General features: G+C 53.2%; 1 protein-coding gene across 7 annotated transcripts in view; it reads right to left on the bottom strand.

Moving 5' to 3' along the window:
- The window catches only part of LPIN1 (lipin 1), an 89,690-nt gene that overhangs the window by 33,199 nt on the left and 36,918 nt on the right, over positions 1-19,573 (bottom strand). For 5 of the 7 annotated variants that reach the window (XM_037151760.2, XM_037151761.2, XM_053667170.1 and 2 more), the window contains 6 exons: positions 12,564-12,764; positions 11,670-11,765; positions 8,026-8,333; positions 6,283-6,408; positions 4,202-4,312; positions 601-730 (listed from right to left, as the gene is read on the bottom strand). In XM_037151760.2, coding sequence (XP_037007655.2) covers positions 601-730; positions 4,202-4,312; positions 6,283-6,408; positions 8,026-8,333; positions 11,670-11,765; positions 12,564-12,764 — 972 coding nt within the window. The remainder of the gene's footprint in view (positions 1-600; positions 731-4,201; positions 4,313-6,282; positions 6,409-8,025; positions 8,334-11,669; positions 11,766-12,563; positions 12,765-19,573) is intronic. The other 2 variants (XM_053667172.1, XM_053667171.1) reach the window with 1 other exon arrangement.

Below are 19,573 nucleotides of genomic sequence, written 5' to 3'. Positions count from 1 at the left end.
CAAGAAGTTTCCAGTTACAGGAAAGATTCACTGAAACAAAAACTGAAATGCACCGTGCCCATCAGGTCAGGACAGTGAGAGGGCGTTCACCATTGGCTCCCAGGCCAGTGGTGGGGCTGTGGGTGGGGCTTCGTCCGAAAGCGGTGGCTCCGCACCTCCGTGCCGCTTCCTAGCAACCAGGGGCGTGGATTTGTGAAGAGGGTTGGCTGGGTCAGCGTGACAACTTGTGGGCAGAGAAACCAGCATTTTCCATGAAAGCTAAATAGAGCCTAAAAAGGGCATGAATCCCCAAGGTCGGCGTCCACAGACCTACTCTCTGACGAGCTGCCCATGTTGACACTTAACAGGAACACTTTCCACCCACCCCCACTCACTCCTCCGCTCTCTCGTTTGGATGGTGAACACTTAGTGGGGATGCAAGAGGCTGTGGCATCTCCAAGGGCTTTATAGTAAGAAAAGAAAAAAAACCCTGAAACATAGTAATATAATTCAAGATTGTAAAATACAGCTTCTTGAAATAAAAACCCCGAGTCCGTTTCACGGCTTTAAAAACTGCCCTCGGTCCACGGCAGGAACCCAGGTTCCGGGGAAACCACGTACTTTCGCAGCCTGCGGCAACTCCCCCCAGAGCCAGAGCATTTCCAGGTTGTTCTTCTGTGACGTCCTCTCCGCGGACTTGCCGACCAGCTCTGAGTCACTTTTGGGTGTGGAAGGTCGGGACCCTGAGGGACTTAACAAAACACAAACCTGTGATTAAAGTGGGAAGGCAAACTTTTTTTTAATGTTTTTGGCCCAGAATTAATATGGTTCAAATAGCCCAGAAAATGCAGCCAAGTCACCATTCCCTGCAACAGCGATCTTCAACCTTTTTTCATCTCATGCCACATATAAATGAATTACTAACATTCTACAGCACCTCCAAAAAAATTATTTTTGGCAGATCTCACCAAAATACGTATAATTTTGATTCATTCACACCAGACAGCTATTGTCTGGACTGTTGTCATTTTTCTATTTGACAACCTGAGGGAAAAGAGGTCAGTGCCCTGACTAGAGTCAGGTGTTGCGTGTTTTACACGTTCTTGCAGCGCACGGGGTGAAAATCGCTGTCTTAGGAGCACGGCTTCGTGGCATGTCCCTCTGTGGCCATCAGGGGTCCACAGGACACCCGTCCAGGGGGAAGGCGCCCCCAAGGTGGGTGCCCTGGTCCCAACCTACTGCCAAACTCCAGGTAGAAAGGATGAGGAGTAGCATTAAAAGGGGAAAATTGAAAGAGAGAGACAGATGAAAAGAAACAGGGAAAAAGAGAGTTTTTCGTTACTTCACCACCAGCCACCCCCTGCCCGGCCCACTCCGGGTGCAGCGCCGCTGCACGCCCAGCTCCCAATTGCTCTCCCAGGCACTGCAGGGCCCCGGCCGTCGCTGACATGTGCCCATTCTATTCCACACTTAAAATACAGACTCGAATCCACACTGGCTTTGAAAAGAGGAAATCGCATCATGTGCCAACTTTACCACAAATGCCAGATGCCACCAAACTCGCAGCCCGTCACCTGCCAACAGTCATCAACTCATCGACAAAATCCTCACCGCATTCTAAATACACAGAATGCCCCTTTCATCACTGCTTGTCTCTTCTCCTGCATCCTTTCCTCCAGAGTAAGACGGCAGTTTGCAAGTACAGCCAGAAACAGAGCTGCCCCAGGTTCCTCTGCAGTGTGCCGCCTCCCACCGATGCGCCTGACCCCGTGCCTGAGTCAGAGTCACTCCACTAGGAGTGCAGCCTTCCTGTCGGGGCGAAGGGGGCTCGTGGATGAGGCGTAACTCGGATCAAATCCAGACCCTCAGTGGCTGAATGGACCCTGGTCGTCCTTATTCAAGCCACTGGGCCCGAGCGGACTGAACCTGCTCCCCTCCCTCCCACTCTGAGAGGCACAAGGGCTGCTTCTTGCCCCCAAGGTGCCCGCCACCCTCCATCCATCCACATGACAGGGCGCTGTGCCAGTCCATGGAGATGAGATGAGGGTCCTGAAATGGCATGTCGTGAGAGCACATAAAATGGGGCATGCCCCCCAACATGCGCCCTTTCCTGCCCACCAGGAAGGCGTCCGTGAGCAGGAACGCGAAGACCGCCACACACCTGAGTGCACAAGGGTCACCACCTCCCAACCTCTCTGCTTCCTCCAGCTCCGCCATGATGCTTTTCTCCAAAGGGTCATTGCTATTCTGGTGCTGCGTGTCCGCAACTACACGTTCAACTTCCGTGAAGCCTGCACAGGGAGCACTGTGGCCTTTGTACCTACAGCTGTGACCTGAGGCCACACACCCCCCAGGTCCTCATGGGAGACGACCTCCCACCCTCTTCAGCGCTGCAACCGAGCCACAGGTCACCTGTCTAAAAAGCCCCTACACCATTCATTGTATTGATCGTACAGAATAGAGTTTATATAACCTTTGTTATTACAACTTCTTATAGATTCTGTGAAATAACTGGTCTCACCCACTGCCACTAAATTAAGCAAAGCCCTTGGGGCTGAACTTGCTCTGGAGTGCAAGGGAGGGGGTCAGCAAACTTTTTCTGTAAAAGGCCGGAATGCCAAGTATTTCGGGCTTTGTGGGCTATGCGACCTTCGTCACAGCTACTCAACTCTGCCATCAAAGAGGGAAAGCAGCCAGAGTCAGTGTACAAACAAGCTGGCAAAGCCCCCGTAAACCTTCAGAGAAGCAGATGGTGGGCCAGATTTGGCCCCGGTGCTGTGTGTGGTTTGCCAGCCTCTGCTCTGGAGGATGTAAATGCTGAACGCAGTTCCAGAGCACGTCCCAACTCCAGATTCCTGAACGTTCCAATCCTTCCACAAAAAGCCACAAGGTGGCCAGAGGCATTCAGGTTTGCAAACACAAGCTCCCAAAGAAGCGAGCCCCACGGGAAAGGCACGGACAAGCTGCACGTCCTCCCTCTCCCCTCTCCCCTCTCCCCTCTCCCCTCTCCCCTCTCCCCTCTCCCCTCTCCCCTCTCCCCTCTCCCCTCTCCCCTCTCCCCTCTCCCCTCTCCCCTCTCCCCTCTCCCCTCTCCCGGCACTGCGCCACCACAGCCGCGTCGGCCTTTCTCAAAGGAGCCTGCACCCACCCACACACGCTCACACACTCAGACGCTCACTCCGGCTGCTTGCTGGGCGTGCACCTGAAGCTGAGTTAGTCAAAGACTCCCAATTCTGCATGTGAATGATGAGAACAATGATCCAAAGTTTCCCACAGCCACACACAAGGCTGTTGTGATCAAGGGTTGCTCCAAAAGACAAGCTCACAAGGGCGCTGACCAGTTTTCCTAAGGAACGCGCTCATTCACCCTACAGCCGTGCAGGATTCCTGCCAGTCCTGGTCAGGCGCTCGGACGTAACTGCTCACAGCTCAGTTCACCTCATTTTAAAATGGCCTTTCTCCTGTACACATGCCCTCAGAATGAAGTGCACCCTGAGATTTGGTTCTTTAATCAAAAAGAAAAATAGTTTCCCATCTAGAAATTAATCATAGCTTCCTTCACTAAAGTTCTGAAGTTAACCCCACAAGTCCACCAAGCTGGGCTGCAGGGCAGTGTGGGCAACCCCCAGGGGACAGCGCAGGAATTGGAGACCACTGCCCCGGACAAGAGAACAGACCGATGGCCCCCAACCCTGGGGTCCATCCTAGTCCGTCCTGTTCTCCAAAACTCTGTTCTAGAAATGCTGACAGCTGACGCCATTATTCAGAAAGCTTAATAAGCCATTTAGATAGTTATAATAACCTCTGTTAAAAAGTGATATCCTAAAAAAAAAAAAATCTTGTAAACTTAGTCGCGGAACAACCCCAAACGAAGAACAAAAGATCATATTCCCCAGTCGTCTTTCATTTTTCTATTTTCAAAGCACTTCCCAGGATTAGAAAAAATTAGATCTCAACCATAATTCCCAGAGAGTCAAAGTTAGTACTTGAAAAAGAATTTACAAGTGTTTAAAGTGAAAGCAGAACAGAATACATATTTTTCATCATAAGTAATTTGATTAGTTAGTAAAATAGATTTGTGAGAGTTAGATCCAAATTTTCACTTCACAGACTCCGTATGCATTTGCTGCGTAAGTGATTTTGGTTAGTGGTGAGACAGATTTGTAAGGATTCAGTGGAACATTTCGTTATCGAAGGGGCCGGGTGGGGAAGTGGCCGCTACCTTTCCGAAGCGAGGGGGAGGAGGGACGGCTGCAGAGGGCAAGAACTAGAAAGCCCTCCCTCGACCACGTCTGCCAGGCAAGGGGGGCTCCTTGTGCCGTCCAGCAGGCTCCTGGGGGCCGCGTGACACACATTGAGAGGAAAAGAGATGACAGGTCAATCAAAGGGAAAATGAAAGTCCACGTAAACCAAGGACCGCTCTCAACGGTCCCGTTTGTAAGAAAATGAGTGTTACTCCGGCAACTGACAGCGGCAGACGAAGGGCTGAAACCACTAGGGAATCAACATGAGCTTCCTTAACTGCAAAATCAGGGAAAGCTTCCTGAAGACAGAAGTTTTCATTCGTCTGCCCGTAAAAGACTGTTTGCCCCTGGTCAGGATTTAGTGCTCTGCCCAGTCTCTGGAGTTAGCGGTTTGTTTGTGCTGTCAATTGTCTTTTTAAAGAAAAGGAATACATAATTCCAAGTAGGGAAATGACCTATTTACCTTAATTTGTAATTGCATTTGACAGTGGTCAGATCTACATAACCTAACATGGCCACCACTCTAGATTCACAGAGTGAACTGTGAAAGACTGAGAAAACCTCTTTGGGGTTGTGTTGGAAACATTTAGTTTAAACTCTTTAAATTAATAAGGACTGTGGAGCAGACTTTTCAGCCTGTTAGTGGTCTCCACCCACCCCACACAGTCTGCTCCTGAAGTGCCGTGTCTCTCCCTCCTGGGGTTCTCTGGAAAGATGTCACGCACATGACAGGACAGCCACCGGCTGCAGGGGACCGCTGAGCATGTGACATATGACTAGCCCACACTGGCAAGTTCTGTGCGTGTGACACATGTGAGACAGCTCATCATCAATGTGCGTAAAAACGGACTCCTTGAAATGCCACTTTGGATACGCTGGGTCGAATCTAATGTAACATCAGACTTCACTTCACCAGTTTCTTTCCACTTTTCAGGGTGGCTGCTGGAAACCGTGACTTACGCCTGGGGCTGGCACTAAGTGTCTGTGGGACACAGCCGTCTCTGGACCAGTCCAGGCCCCGGCCCCACCCGGGGGACCGACGGTCTTTGTGACAGTCCCGCCTGCACCCAGGCACTCAGACCGTCTCGTCCTCTCTGACCGCAACCTCAGCACACCCTGCTCCCTGTGCGGTGTCACCGACGAGGCACCAGGACACAGAGCGCAGGGGAAGGGCTGCAGGCACAGGCCGGAGCTCGAGGGGGCTCCTGCATGTCCATTTCAAACTGGACGTCCATCCACCATACTCAGAATAAGAACCACCCTAGGGCGCTGCTCACTGTCACTTCCATCGCCATTTCTCTGGCCCTTTCCATGGCCACACGCTCCTGAGCATGCTGGGACGCCCTCCCTTCACCAAGGAGTTTCCTCCCACCACTACACTGGGGACCCAGTTCTGTGCCGTGGCTCATTACAGGCCACAGACCAGCATAAGGCCTGAGGTGGGTTTTGCCACCCACGAGCCAATTTTCGTGCCGATGGGCTGCTATCGCCCCATCGAGACGGCACGACTTAGATGTGCCCCTCCCCCAGTCCAGAAAAATGCCCCGAAGGGCTCCCACACGTTCCCACGGTTCCACTGACTTCAAAGTCTCCGGAGCCTCAGTGGGGCGGTCTGCACGCTGGGCAGCCCTGGCTGCCCAGCTCCCACCGGAAGTCCAGGCCAACCTGAGAGCTCATTTAGGGGAAATGAGCATCCCTGGGTTTGGAGCAAAGGACTGAGCTCCGGGAGGGGGCATCGTTCTAACAGCCCCAGCGACCTTGGCAGCCGGGGGGAGCAACCTCACCATTTGAATCTTTAGAGTTAAGTATCAAGAAAGGCCGTTGGCACCTGCCTTCTCCCAGTGACAATTAGTGTCACGTCAGTTAATTTTCCGGGTCAGCTCAGGGAGCCCAGAGACATCTCTGACGTCGGAGGTGAGAGCCTGCGTGGGTCACTTCGGTCCTCATCTGCACCCGCCACCCTAAACTCCATTTTTTCCCAGGGCTGACTTCAAATCCACGGGACCAGGACCGGTGAGCACACCACACGCCCCCCCACACACACACGTGCGCAGCTCACCTGGTGCTGGGGGACCACTCTCGGTCCGAATTGGGGTACGATGCTGACTGAGGGTAAGTCAGGACCGAGGAGAGGTTCTCCTTGGGGACGTCTTCTTGGAATGGCGGCACGTCATTAGAGAGAGTTCTGGTGTGAAAAAGTAACAATAATTAAAGCCTAAGGGTCATCAGCAACAGAGTCATCACGCCGCCCTGTCCCCGTGAGCGCCTCTAAGTGGCCGCAGAGCCGCGAGATCTCCCTGGAGCGCCCAGGCACGCGCCAGGCGGTGCGGCGGGAAAAGCCGAGGCGCGGACAGTGGGAAGGTGTTCTGTGCTCACGTTGTGGCTGAACTAGAGGTGTAACGTTATTCTGTTCAGGTACGGAGACGCGCCCACGTGCACCATGACGGCCCTGCCTGTCCCTTCCACTGCAGCCCCTCATCCAGTCACCTTTCCGGTGTCATCTCCCAGGGCCTGGGTCCCACATGGGACCCCCGGGCCACAGAACTCGGTTAGAAAACTCTCTCCATGCCTGGGGGGGCAGCTGCCGGATGACTCAATTACCACGCACGGTCCACATCTCATCCAGAAAAATAAATGATAAACAGTATAAACCAAATGTATCTTGAAATTACAAACTGACTGCCAAGCTCCCTTGTTGCGGGTATGACACACCCATTACGACGTATGAGTCGCCGCTTACTCAGGCGGAGACCACCTGTCTGCATATGTGACGTCACCTGAAGCCTAGCACCACGTTCTGGAACTAAAAGCCCAGCCCCTGTATGGAGCCCGCAGCAGACGACAGGCCTGGCTGGGGAGGGCAGTCCTGCCAACCCGCCCTCACTTTTAGCCGGGGGAAGAAGGGCTCTCTCCGAGTGATGAAGCAGGGGTATGTTCCTTACTCCCTCTTTAGGTTAACCCGGTACAGAAACAATTCCCAATAATGACGCTGAGTTACATAAAAATTGGAGACATCAAATAGTCTTCACAAATGAGGTTCTCTGTCTTGCAAAACTGGCACTTTTCACCAAAATAGCATTGTACAGAAACAGAATTTCACCACGCTGTTAAAAGCCAAGGAAGATAAAACAGATGTCCGCTAAACTGCGGGCCGAGTCAAAACGGAAAAGGCAAAGTCAGCGTGTCGACAAAATGGGTCATGTTCTACACTGACCTGTGATCCTCAGTCCACCATAATCAGCACCGGGCTACGACTCAGCCGAAGGCCGGGTACATAGCTGGTGCTCCAGTAAGAATAAGGAGGTTCTGACACTACGCTTTTGTGTGTGAAGGGTCAGTCTGCTCAGCCCCTGTTGCTCAGCTCTGTTCTGGACAGCGGAAGGGAGCAGCCACAGAAGTCCGGCATCGCCCACCATCTTAGTTATAAGCTACATCAAACCTTTGCTACTAGCCCTGGCTGGTGTGGTTCAGTGGATTGAGCACCGGCCTGCAAAGCAATGTCACAGGTTCAATTCCCAGTCAGGGCACATGGCGGGGTTACGGGACAGGTCCCCAGTAAGAGGCGCGCAACGGTGTTTCTCTCCCTCTCTTTCTCCCTCCCGCCCCCTCTCTCTGAAGATAAATAAATTGGGTTTGTTTTTTTTTAAATCTTTGCTACTTAAAGATTGGGTCCACAGGATTACAACGTTCAGTCTAAAATGCATGAAAAAAAGAATAAGGAATTCTCAGGGGGAATGGTAAGAATCTCCTTAAGAAACGGTGTCACCAGTTCTCAGGCGGGTCCTGCCTGACTGACACTCACCTACTGCTGTCCAGCGGGTCCGTCTCCTCGTCGGAGCTCATCTCGATGGGAAACATGTCCTCGTCTTCCGATGTGTTGGTGTTGTCGTCCCTTTTCAGGCTGTCCAGCTGGGACTTTCTCCTCCTCTTCCTTCTCTTCTTCACTGAAGAGCCGCTGGAAGGGGCCTCGCTGGGAGCTAAGACCGGGGCCGGCGCGCTGGCGTCCAGGCCTCGCCCGCGGTCCGCGGAGTTCCTCCTCAGCTGGCACTCCATCCGCGAGGCTCCCTCCGACAGGATGGGGGAGGTGGCCAGGTGCATGGGGATCACCTCCTAAGGGACAGAAGATTTTTTTTTAAAAAGAGCCTCATTCATTTGGGCCCAGAAGTAGGACCGTGCCACAGGCGTGCCGGTGCCTGCGTGGGAGCCCCGGTGCCACTCGGGGACGGCCACGCAGGGCCGTGAGGAAAGATGCCGCAGTGACCTGGGCAGGAGACCACGAAGTCAGCAGTTAATTCTTCAAGTGCCACTGCTGCTGTTTCCACCTCTGCGTAAGTATAACAATGTGAGGCCATTATCAGTCATTTCACGCCACCGAAACTCAACCCTGAACTATCCCGAGTACAGAGGAAACACTTGGCTTTGAGTCATCACATCACCCTGGGAACCGGACTTGGCTTTTCACTCAGTGTTGGCAAGGGGGTGTGCACAGGAGAACGTGCGTGTGTTTTCAATGTGCCCTGAGTTAAGATGTCCACACTGTTTGGAAGAGCACTGGACAGTCCCCCGTGCTGTCCCCCAAGGGCCTGCCCAGGTCAGGGGACAGCCAGGCAAGTGGATAATTAGATACTGACCCTTTTTGTAAAAACCAGAGGAGGGGACGGGGGCATAATGGGACTAAATTGTAATGAGAAAAAATACAATAAAAAATACTGAATTTTTTTCAAAAGATAAAAAGGCAAAAAGAATACAGAGCCTGTCAATTTCATAGTTGACCCATGGATTCACCAGTGTTTTAAAAACTATAGGAATCGTTTTGTTAACGATTCGTTTACCATGAGAAACCTGGTGACAGGAAGGGAAGAACACGAGTACAAGGGGGAAGAACAAACGTGCTGCTGGCGGTGGAAGTGGCTGAGGGAACAGCAAGTGTGCAACAGACACGAAACCTACTCTGAGAGGCTCAGCCTCAGGCCGAAGGGATGAAGGGACTGGGGAAGATGGGAGGGATGTGGGAAGATGGGAGGGATGTGGGAAGATGGGAGGGACCAGGGAAGATGGGAGGGATGTGGGAAGATGGGAGGGACCGGGGAAGATGGGAGGGACCGGGGAAGATGGGAGGGATGTGGGAAGATGGGAGGGACGGAGGAAGATGGGAGGGACCGGGGAAGATGGGAGGCACAGGGACGCCATCTCATCCAGCTGCTCAACTGGACCAAATGAAGAAGAAACACAGGACGCACTGACACTGGGTCAAGAGCAGGAAAGAAGGTCCTGCTGATGGAAAAGGGAAGGGGTGGGGCTCTGCAGTGGAGAAGAGAGGGCGCCCTGCAGCGGTCTGGTGAGGAAGGACACAGGCTCCCCAGTTTCCAGCAGCCTGTCAGCGGCAGAAAGGGTCATCGGATGGGACAGGACCTACTCTGGCCTCCTGACCCCGGCCACCCACCAGCACCTGTAAGGCCAGCCCAGCAGGACCTCTGAGGTTTGCAGCTTCCTCACCCAAAATGCTTCTCCAGCTCTTACAACATAACAGCTGCTGAAAGCCAAGGGGAAACAGAAGTTAAAAAGGCAAGCGTGCATCTGAGGTGGGAAGAGTGTCTGTCGAAGCATCATTAGGAACTAATTCATAATTTCACAGCCTTCCCTCTGAATCGGGGGTAAAGAGCAGGCAGGCGGGCAGGTGGGGCCCCGGATGGCCATGAGGCAGCTATTACGGGGCAGTTACGAAGAAGGGAGGCACCGCGGGAGGATGCCACACCTGTGGGCGGGCCAAAAGGAAGCAGAAAGTGGGACGGTTCTGTCCTGAAACTGGACACAGGGACACCTGCTTCAGAGCCCAGGGTGGTTCCTTTCCACCCAGGCTGCCTGCCCTGGAAGGAAGGAGTTCAAGTAGACTTTGCTGAGGAATGGCTACCCCGGACCACGTCACAGTGGCTTGCTCAGTGAGTAAGAGTAAAAACAGTAGTTTATTTATCTAGAAGAAGACACAGGGATAAATCTTTGTGACCTTGGACTTGGCAAAGGACTCCCAGATACCAAAAGCACAAGCAACAAAAGAAAAAGTAGATAAACTGAACTACGACAAAATTCCAAAGTTTGTGCTTCCAAAGACACCACACCAAGAAAGTGCAAAGACAACTGACACAGGGGAACAAAATGTTTACAAGTCAAATAGATTATAAGGGGGCTTGTATCTAGAATATATTACGAATTCTGACAATTCAATAATAAAAAGACAACCCAATTAAGAAATGAACAAAGGATCTGAATAGACATTGTCTCCAAAGAAGATACACAAATGGCCAATAAGCACTTGAAAAGATGCTCAACACCACCAGTCACCAGGGAGACGCAGATCAAAGCCGCAGGGAGACACCACTTCACACCCACTGGGAAGGCCATGATTGCGGAGTCCAAAGGGAACTCCCACGCACTGCTGACGAAAACATAAGTGGTGCAGCAGCTCTGGAGGACAGCCTGATAGTTCCTCAAATGTTACACACAGTGACCATCTGACCCCGCAACTCCACTCCCAGGTCCTCGCCCAACAGAAATGAAAACTCGCGTCCACGTGAAAACTTGTACACGAACGTCCACGGCAGCATTATTCACAAGAGGTGAAAACGACCCAAGCGCCCGCCCACCCACATGTGAAAGGGTAAACAAAACATGGTGCGTCGACACACGGGACACCGTTCACCATACAAGGGAATGAAGCACCAGCTGGAACACGGATGACCTTGTGCTGGAACGTGGATGACCTTGAAAACATCAGGATACTACGTGAGAGCAGACAGACACAAAGGATCAGAGAACACACAAGCCCGTTTATAAGGTCGCTCAGAGGAAGGAAATCTACTGAGGTGGAAAGCAGATCAGTGGACGGGGACGGGGAGGTGACGACAGGGGACAGACTTTCTGTCTGAGGTGATGGACGTGATCTAAAATTGACCATGGTAGCAATTGTGAAAACTGGTAACACCTCTGTGAAAATACTAAAAACCACTGAACTATACAACTGAAGTGGATAAATTCTATGGTATGAGAATTATCTCAACAATGTCGTTAGAAATTTTTAAGGAATTGAAATAAATGCAATCTGGTCACTCAGTAAACAAAAATTCCAACACATGGCCCTCTTCAGATTTGACACCAGTACAGTTTGTAAGCTCTGGACAAGGGTTCAGGCCAAGGTGATTCAGTTCTCCCATCTCTCCCTGCAAATGGCGAGCCGATGGGAGCAGCCGGGACTGCTGAGGCTCGTGTGGGCACCACTCGCAAGGTCTGCCCGGCTCAGACCCCAGTACAGACCAGCCAGCCTCCTCTGCCGCCCCCAACCAGCCAGGCAGGGACCGGTGTCACCCTCCGCCCACACTTCCGCTGTCCCTTAGATAAGTGGAGCTCAAGGCTCAAAGGCAGGAAGTGACCCCACCAACCAGCCTTCCCTACCTGATCATTATCAGTCTCTTGAACAAAAAACGCTTCTCCATTATCTCCCAATTTCATGTGCAAATCCACGGACTCCCCGTTGATTTCTATGTCGACCTGAAAGGAAAACAGGTGTCTCCACAGCAGGAAGTGAACCTCATGTGGGGGAGGGGGTGCCTCCACAGACACACACACACTTGAATCGCACACATGCCAAACACATCTCACAATCCCCACTCTCAATCAGCCAATCCGGTCCTACCTGCGCTTCCCCCATTGGAAAATGGAGCCGACCTCTCTACCCACACCTCCATCTCCTGGAGCCCGGCCGGCTTGTGACTGCCTCAACCAGCAGAACACACTAGATGACTCTGAGGCTAGGTCCAGAAAAAAATGCAACATCCACTTGGCACGCACTTGCTCCTTGCTCTCTTTCTCTCTCTCTCTCTCTCTATCTATCTCCATGCTTGCCCTTGTGGCCACCATGCTGTGAGGATGCCCAGCCCACGAGGAGGGGTCAACAGCCTCCTGGGTGGCCAGCCAAGGGCCACGGGTCATGTGAGTGAGCACACCATCAGAGGGTCCAGCCCCCAGCCGGGAGCCCTCCAGCTGAGGCCCCAGACAGCGACAGCAGAGCCAGACGGTCCTGCCCCCAGAACCCAGGAGCTTCATGAACAGTGGAACTCAATGCCCGTGGAACCCAGGAGCTTAACGCCCATCAGTCTGGGGACAATCTGCACAGCCACAGTCACCAGAACCAGTTGAACTGACTGTCAACCCAGGGAACAGCCCTTTCCAACGGAAAACTAAACATCTGGACCCACGACACGCTCCAGACACGTGAAGGCACAGAACTGCGGGGACTTTCTCTGCGGAGAGAAGCCACCCCCGGGCCCCGGGGCCCCAGGCTCTCACCACTTTCTCTCGGGAGCGCAGGACCCCCATCTTCCCGAAGCGGACGTGGAACGGTGAACACTGCAGGCTCCCGTTGGGCTGGCGGACGACGATGATGTCGATGCATCCGGACAAGGTGGCAGGGTTCAAGCCCTTGTAGAGCTCCTTCACGGTGACAAACACCTGGCCCGCCAGCTGCCCGACGTAATTCATGGTTTGAGCCTAGAAAACAGAGCCAGGCAGGACACACACAGACAAGCAAACAATTACAATTCGGAGAAGGCCGTCTGTCTAGAGTCAGTCAAAAGGTAATCCTTGTTTCAAAAGGTGAATTTGAGGTGGATTACATGTTCATTTGGTTCCTGGGCATGGGCTCCAACCCACCCCACCACCCACCTCCCTCCCACAAAACAACGAGCCACCAGCCCCCACCCAGAAGACCCAGGAGGCCTGACCTCCGTCAGCACCGGGCCCTTCCTCGCTGAGATCAAGGGTCTTTGTTCGTCCTCTCGGCCCCTGCCACCTGCACTTGCTCTGCCTCTAGTGAGGGTTCTGTGGACTAAACCTCAAGGCTGTTGACCAAAGATGCACACGACACCTCTCAGTACCCCACATGCCACATCGAGCAGGTACGTAATTCGTTGGAAAAAAAGACTATGTTTACTTGACAGGAAAAGAATGGTTATGATTTTGACCACTCCCACTCTGGTCCTTGCCTGCCCACGTGACTACCTCCCACACTCCTGGGGACACCTGTGCTCAGCCGGTGTCTCTGCCCGGCTAGTCCGCTGAAGTCCACTGGGCAAGAGTCCAGAGCACTACCAGGGGCCTGGGGCTGGGAACAGTGAGACAAAGACGACACAGTCCCGGTCCCTGTAGGGACTCACAGGCTCATGAGGGAGCGGAAAGCAAAACACGAGTCCCTAAAATATGTGTCAGTGCGCTGTGTGTTCCTGGACTTTAAGTACGCGCTGGGAGAGTGAGGACGGAGGACAGCGGAGAGCGCGTCGCAGAGGCTGGCGATGGGGCTGGGAGGAGGCTGGGGCGCTTTCACGTGAGAAGGTGGACGCGGGCCCTGCAGGAGGAGAGGGTTGTGAAGGCACAGACACAGCTGTCCCCGCAGCAGAGAACACGCAGGGGAAAGACAGCGCGTCGAAACCACGCCAGCAGATTTGGACGTTGCCGCACCGTAAGTGGGAAGCCACAGGAGATTCGGGAACACCACAATGGCGATTCAGACCACGGTTTAGAAAAAGCATCGTGCAAGAAGTGCAGAGATGACTGGCAACAAAAAAAGCAAAAAGCAACTGGCAGCTGTGTGCGATGGTGGCGACGGGAAACGACGCCAGCCTGAAAGGTGAGTGGCAGAAGAAATGGAGGCAGAGACAACCGGGCACAGAGTTGCAGGGTCTGAGCATGCGCGGTATGCTGGCTCCGCCCACCACCCCGCCCCCTTGCTGATCCGCAGCCCCCTGGCTCTGCCCTGTCACCTGTCTTGTTGAGACTCAGACACCTCAGCACGGTCCAGGGCACTTAAGTCTTGCCCTGCCATTTGTTTCTGTGCCCTCCTCGTCCTCACTCAGCTTCACTGGGCCACCCCACGCACCACCCTCCCCTTGTCCCCCCAAGAGGGGGGCTGCGCTTACTGGCCCCACTCTGGGTCCCCCTCCTCCCAGCTCTCACAGCCTCACACAAGGACCTGGTCTCCACCCTCCCCTCCCCGTCCTCTCTGTACATGTGGCACTTCCGGGGACTTGTGAGAGCATGTGGTCCAAACACCTGAGTAGGAAGGGTTTGCACAATGTGACTTCCCGTCTGCGGACCCCAAGACCGGGCCCTTCCTCCTGGCCCACGGGCCTCCATTCTCCAAGGCGCTGACCTGCCCATGGGGTACACAGGACACACTGTGCCCGCCCACCGCAGGTCCCTTACAGTGATCCCGGCAGCCACGACACCTGTCCCTGACCAGCCCCCACTCAGAGTTCAGTCCTGTGACCTTTCTTGTACTGATGTGTCTATTTTGCCATGAGGTTCTCTGTTGGCAAAGCCAGATTCTCCTTGAGACCAAGGATCAGGCCTTGTCTGTTCAAGTTAAAACAACAAAAAATGCCTTTTGGAAGCTTCACCCCAATCTCTATGACATAAGCTGCAGTGATATTAGCATCCCCGATTTGCAAATGAGGAAACCGAGGCCCAAACATAGTGGGTCCGATGGCCTGTGTGCACCAGGCAAAAAAGAACGGTGGATGTAACTCTAATTTAGAACCGAGAAGAGTCAAAACTCGATGGACAAAACCTACAAAAGACAGAGTGAAAGCCAGCCCTCACTTCTCATTTGGGGGCCTGAAACGATGCCCTCGGGCTTCGTACTTACCTGCCCCCTCAGACGAGGAACCCCGGCACCCATTCAGTAAACACGGGGAGATGCACACGCACCTGCCGCCCTCAGACAGGGACCACCAGGGCAGTCCAGCTTCCAGCGTGAACACAAGCACGCGCCCACGAACACAGAAAACCACACCATTTCTAAGCACACTTAGTGGTACAGGTTAACCGACTTTGTGGAAAAAGGGAAGAGTGCACAGTCCTTGAAAAGAGGACTATAAAAAAAGGATTCTTTGTAGCCCTGATACTCCTTACAGGGAACCCTTCTATTCAGGAGACTGTCGCCATGATGTCCAGCCTAGATGTGACCACACTGTGCTGAGGGGCAAACCTCCAAAACTACAGCTACGGGCAAGCAGGGCGAACAGCATCTTGCACGATTCCTTCCACACACATTACCTTGTGCTCATGTGATTCGAACAACCACCCCGTAGGCACGAGACGAGGCCTGTCAGAGGAGAAAACTCAAGGACAAGCGACAGTACGACAAAGCAAAAATGCCCAGGATCACAGGTGGCCCAGCAGACCTGGAATCCGGGGCTTTGGACTCGGTAGCCTCCCCCACGTCTTCTCTTAACCATCCACCTGTGTGAATGTATGAGCTGTGCTCATCACGGAATGACATGTGGCCCCCCCCTCCCAGCAGTGACATCCTGAAGCCACGCCGTCGTACTGCTGCTGCTAACACAGCTCCTGAGACCTCAGGGCCCGCCAACCAGCACTTTTTATTAAAAACAGACAGAAAGCTCATAGCTGGGCGGGATGACCACATTGCCGCCGCCTGGCTTCTTGTCTGTAAAATGAGGACCTTGGCCTGGATGACCTGGAGGTGCAATTCCAGCTCCAGCCATTCGAAGAGAAAGGCTGCACTCCTTAATGCTGAGCGACTGACAGGGCATCTTTAATAATTTAAACTCAGTGTTCCTCTGTTCTCCTGCCCTCAGGAACAAAGCATCCCTCCCCCTCATTAAGGAGCAAATTCAAGGTTATCGTGCAGAATCTGAGCATTTTGAAGCTGGCAGGATCCTGACTGGGTTGATGCTCTGACACCAGGTTTCAAAGAAATATGCTCAGAAATGCGAAGTGACTTTGGCAGACTCCCCCGGGGCGGAGGCGGATGGAGCCCGATGGAGCCCAGGCTCGGGTTTCCACTCCTGTGATCTTCACTCTGTGCGCGCCCCGGGAATTGGCCTCAATTATGTTTCCTACCATAAATAGTCAGAAACTGCTTTGACATCTTCACCTATCCCCTCTACTGCATAACTTATTCACAAATCGAAAAATACTTCCATTTAGGAGCAGAAAATATGTTCATAATTCCTAACAAATAACAGAGCCATGGCCCCACCCGGCAACAGGCTCCTTCCTGTCCTCGGCATCTACACCCCGCGGCTGCCCGGCTGAGCACTGAGAGTCTGTCAAAGGGAGAACACGCCGCCTCCCACCTAGCAGGATGGCCACCGTCGAAAAGCAGAAAACAGGCACCGCCGAGGATGTGGGGAAACCGGAACCCGCGTGCACAGCTGATGGGGCTGCCAGACAGCGGGGCCACCGCATAACAGAGTGCTGGCTCCTCAAAGATGACAATGGAGCAATTCGGCTTCCAGGTGTACACCCAAGGCAAATCAACAGCACGCTCTCAAAGAGACGTCTGCACACCCTCGTTCACAGCAGCATCATTCCCAACAGCCAAGAGCTGCAAACAGCCTAAGTGCCCATCGATGAAAGAGTGGGTAGAATCGTGGTACACGCACACAACGGAATGTTATTCAGCTTTGAAAAGGGAGGGGATTCTAGCACATGTTACAATATGGATAGACCTAGAGGACATTGTGCTAAGTGAAATAAGCACACACACACAAACAGCGTATGATCCCACTTAGACGAGGTGGCTCGGACACGGGGAGCGGGCAGGGGGAGAGTGTGTCCTGGGCACAGGGCTTCTCCTGCAGATGAGAGACGGTCTGGAGCTGGAGCCCAGCGAAGGTTCCCCAACATCACTGTACTTATTACGTTAAGTGTACTGAAGTATACACTTGATGGTTGAGAGAGTCAATTTTATGTTCTGTGTATTTCTCCACAAATTAAAAAAAAAAAAATTCTTAAGGGGTGAGGAAGAATACTGTATTAACCAGAACTCATTTCAGGAAGATGAGTATTAGTTGGTGAAAATTGTTCTTCAGAAGGCCTTGGGCCCGGGAGACGTGGGAGAGGGTGGCCCAGTCCCCCTGGGATCTGCAGGGCAGAGGGGCCCTGGCCACAGGGGCTGGAGCGGCTCCCCTCTCCCCGTCCCTGCCCCAGGACCTCCTCCAGGTCACTGCTGAACAAAAACTGAACCGGCACGGAGATGCACCAGCTGGGCGCCAGGTCCCCCTTCCAGGGCCATCAGCTCCCTTTGAAGTAAAAGGATCCAGAGAGAAGCTAATTTGATTGACCTGCAGAAGCCAGCCCAGATGTCGAAGGTCAAGCTAATCTCTGACCACCACGGTTTCCATGAAGACACACGGCCAGGCCTGAGGGGAAGATCTGTTTTGAAGAAAGTATCTTAATGCCTCAAGAGTAACAGAAGTAAACCTGCAGAGAACCAAACAAAACGCTTAAATTTCCAGTTAGGACAGCTTTGAGACACGTGCTCTTCCTTCTCCCCGTACCAAATTACTTCAGATCGGTTGCTTTTAATCTCAAAACTTGCAAGAAAGAGCTGCTTCGTCTGACAGGGCTTCAGGGACCGCCTGAAACAGGATTCCACAGCCCAAGTTCAAAGGGTTCTCAAGGAGAACTGAGTGCGACCTCACAGACCCTCCGGCCAAACCCGGCTGGTCAGCTGTGGTGTGGATTCACAGAGTGACTCTGAGGTTATGAAACAAGTAAGTGTGTTTTCTTCAGGGGACATTTTCTGGCTTGATCTTCTGCAACACTGCTGTCAGAGGTTCTTCCCTCCCACTGGAATCCCGTTCCCCAGATACTCTTCCCCGAATCAGAAACTACTTACATTAGACCCAGCGGATGACACACCAGGAACCTAAAGACCCAAAAGCCTATTTCCATATGGGATTCCATTTACCACTTTAGTAAGAAATTGCGTGTTCAACTTGAAAAGAGTCGACTTTTAAAACTGACTATGGGAACCGGAAATGTTTGTGGTCCAGCACCATAATCTAGTCGTCAGTTCAGAATCCAGTCGTTCCACCCACTGATCCCACAAGAGGGTACGAGTGATTTCCATTCCTTTTCCCCGTCTCTCAGCTGTCACGTCAACGGAGGCACCTTATCTAGGAAGTCACTGTTTCTCCATTTTCCTGTTGTGGGTTTGCACCACGGAAGTGAATCGGGGATGTGGTGCGACCCCCCAGCAGGTCCCACTCTGCTCCTCCTCCCGGGGAAGGCTGCAGACCCGGAGGGGCTCGCCCAGGCCAAGGTCAACAGTGAGTGCAGCACTTCCTCGGTGATACAACTCTCAGCATCTCCACCACCCTTCAGTCCTTCCCGCCTCTGCTTCTCCTTCAACGTTCTTCTCTCTAGGACTCAGGTCCCTGCAAGACATCCCTCCTTCAGGTGTACTTCCCATGGCCTCCTCCACACCCGCCCTCACCTGCTGCCCTCACCTGCTGCCCGGCCTCTTCCTTGGCCCTCCGGCTCAGTTCACCACCTCGCCTCCTGCCAGGGGCAGTGGCTTGATGAATGGGGGCTGTCACCTGTCGAGTGTCTGGACAGCCCTCATCCCCCAAGCTGGTCTGCGGTCCTGAGGATGGCAGAGCCTCTGGGCACCCAACCGGAGGCGCAGGAAACGGCTGTGGTCACGCATGCCGTGTTTCCTTTAACTATTTCCACGCTTCCTTCCACGCTTTCCTCTGAAAGGGGGCACAGTCTATGAGACCGAGTTTCTGCTCTGAGTCTAAGCCACCACTCGGCAAAGAGTTTGCAGAGGGAATTCAGGACAGGACGGGGCTCTAAGCTGACGACCCTGTGATGCAGTCAGAACAGCACCAAGAAATCGAGTCTCCAACCCAAGCAAGAACCCTGGGTTGGGGTAGGGAGACAGCTGGGGGGGGGGGGGGGGCGGGGGGGCGGGGGGTTGGTGAGAGGAGATGGAAGAAAGAAGTAAACGATGTGCAGGTACCAGGGTGCACCCTTCCCCTCCGAAGCAGTCAGGCAAGTCTGGGTGTGAGGGGAAAGTGCTAGAGTTCCAAAATTAGAAGAAATTAAGAAAATGGGAAATGATTTCACCATTAACACTGGTCAAGACAGTGCCCCAAACAAAACTCACTGCAAACAGTTTACATCCCAGGCTCATTTGGCATTTCTTGCCAACAGACGAGCCACGGAATCCAAAGGGCAAGCGCCTGAGGAGAGGAGCTGCACAAAATTTGGGGTCGGAGGCCCAGAGGAGTCAGGGGCCAACACACCCTCGCTCTAAAGCCTTCGGGCGCTGAGTGAGTGACCCAGGTGAGTGAATGGGGCCTCTCGCTCAGTCTGGACTCTGAGATGCTCAGTCTGGACTCTGAGATTTCCAGGGTGTTCTCACCCTCCTCAGCCAACCCAGCGCCTCAGCGCCTCTGGAAGGTAAATTCCAATGGCTCCCTCCCAGCAAGGACGAAGGTCAAACACCCTCCTTTGTTTAGTCTGCAAGTGAGGAGTCTTTGTTC

This window comes from Artibeus jamaicensis, unplaced genomic scaffold (assembly GCF_021234435.1).
Source record: "Artibeus jamaicensis isolate MK-2021 breed Jamaican fruit bat unplaced genomic scaffold, CSHL_Jam_final contig_465, whole genome shotgun sequence".
Taxonomy (NCBI): domain Eukaryota; kingdom Metazoa; phylum Chordata; class Mammalia; order Chiroptera; family Phyllostomidae; genus Artibeus; species Artibeus jamaicensis.
Note: the sequence above shows the minus strand (reverse complement) of the source record. Positions and strands in the feature narration are given on the sequence as shown.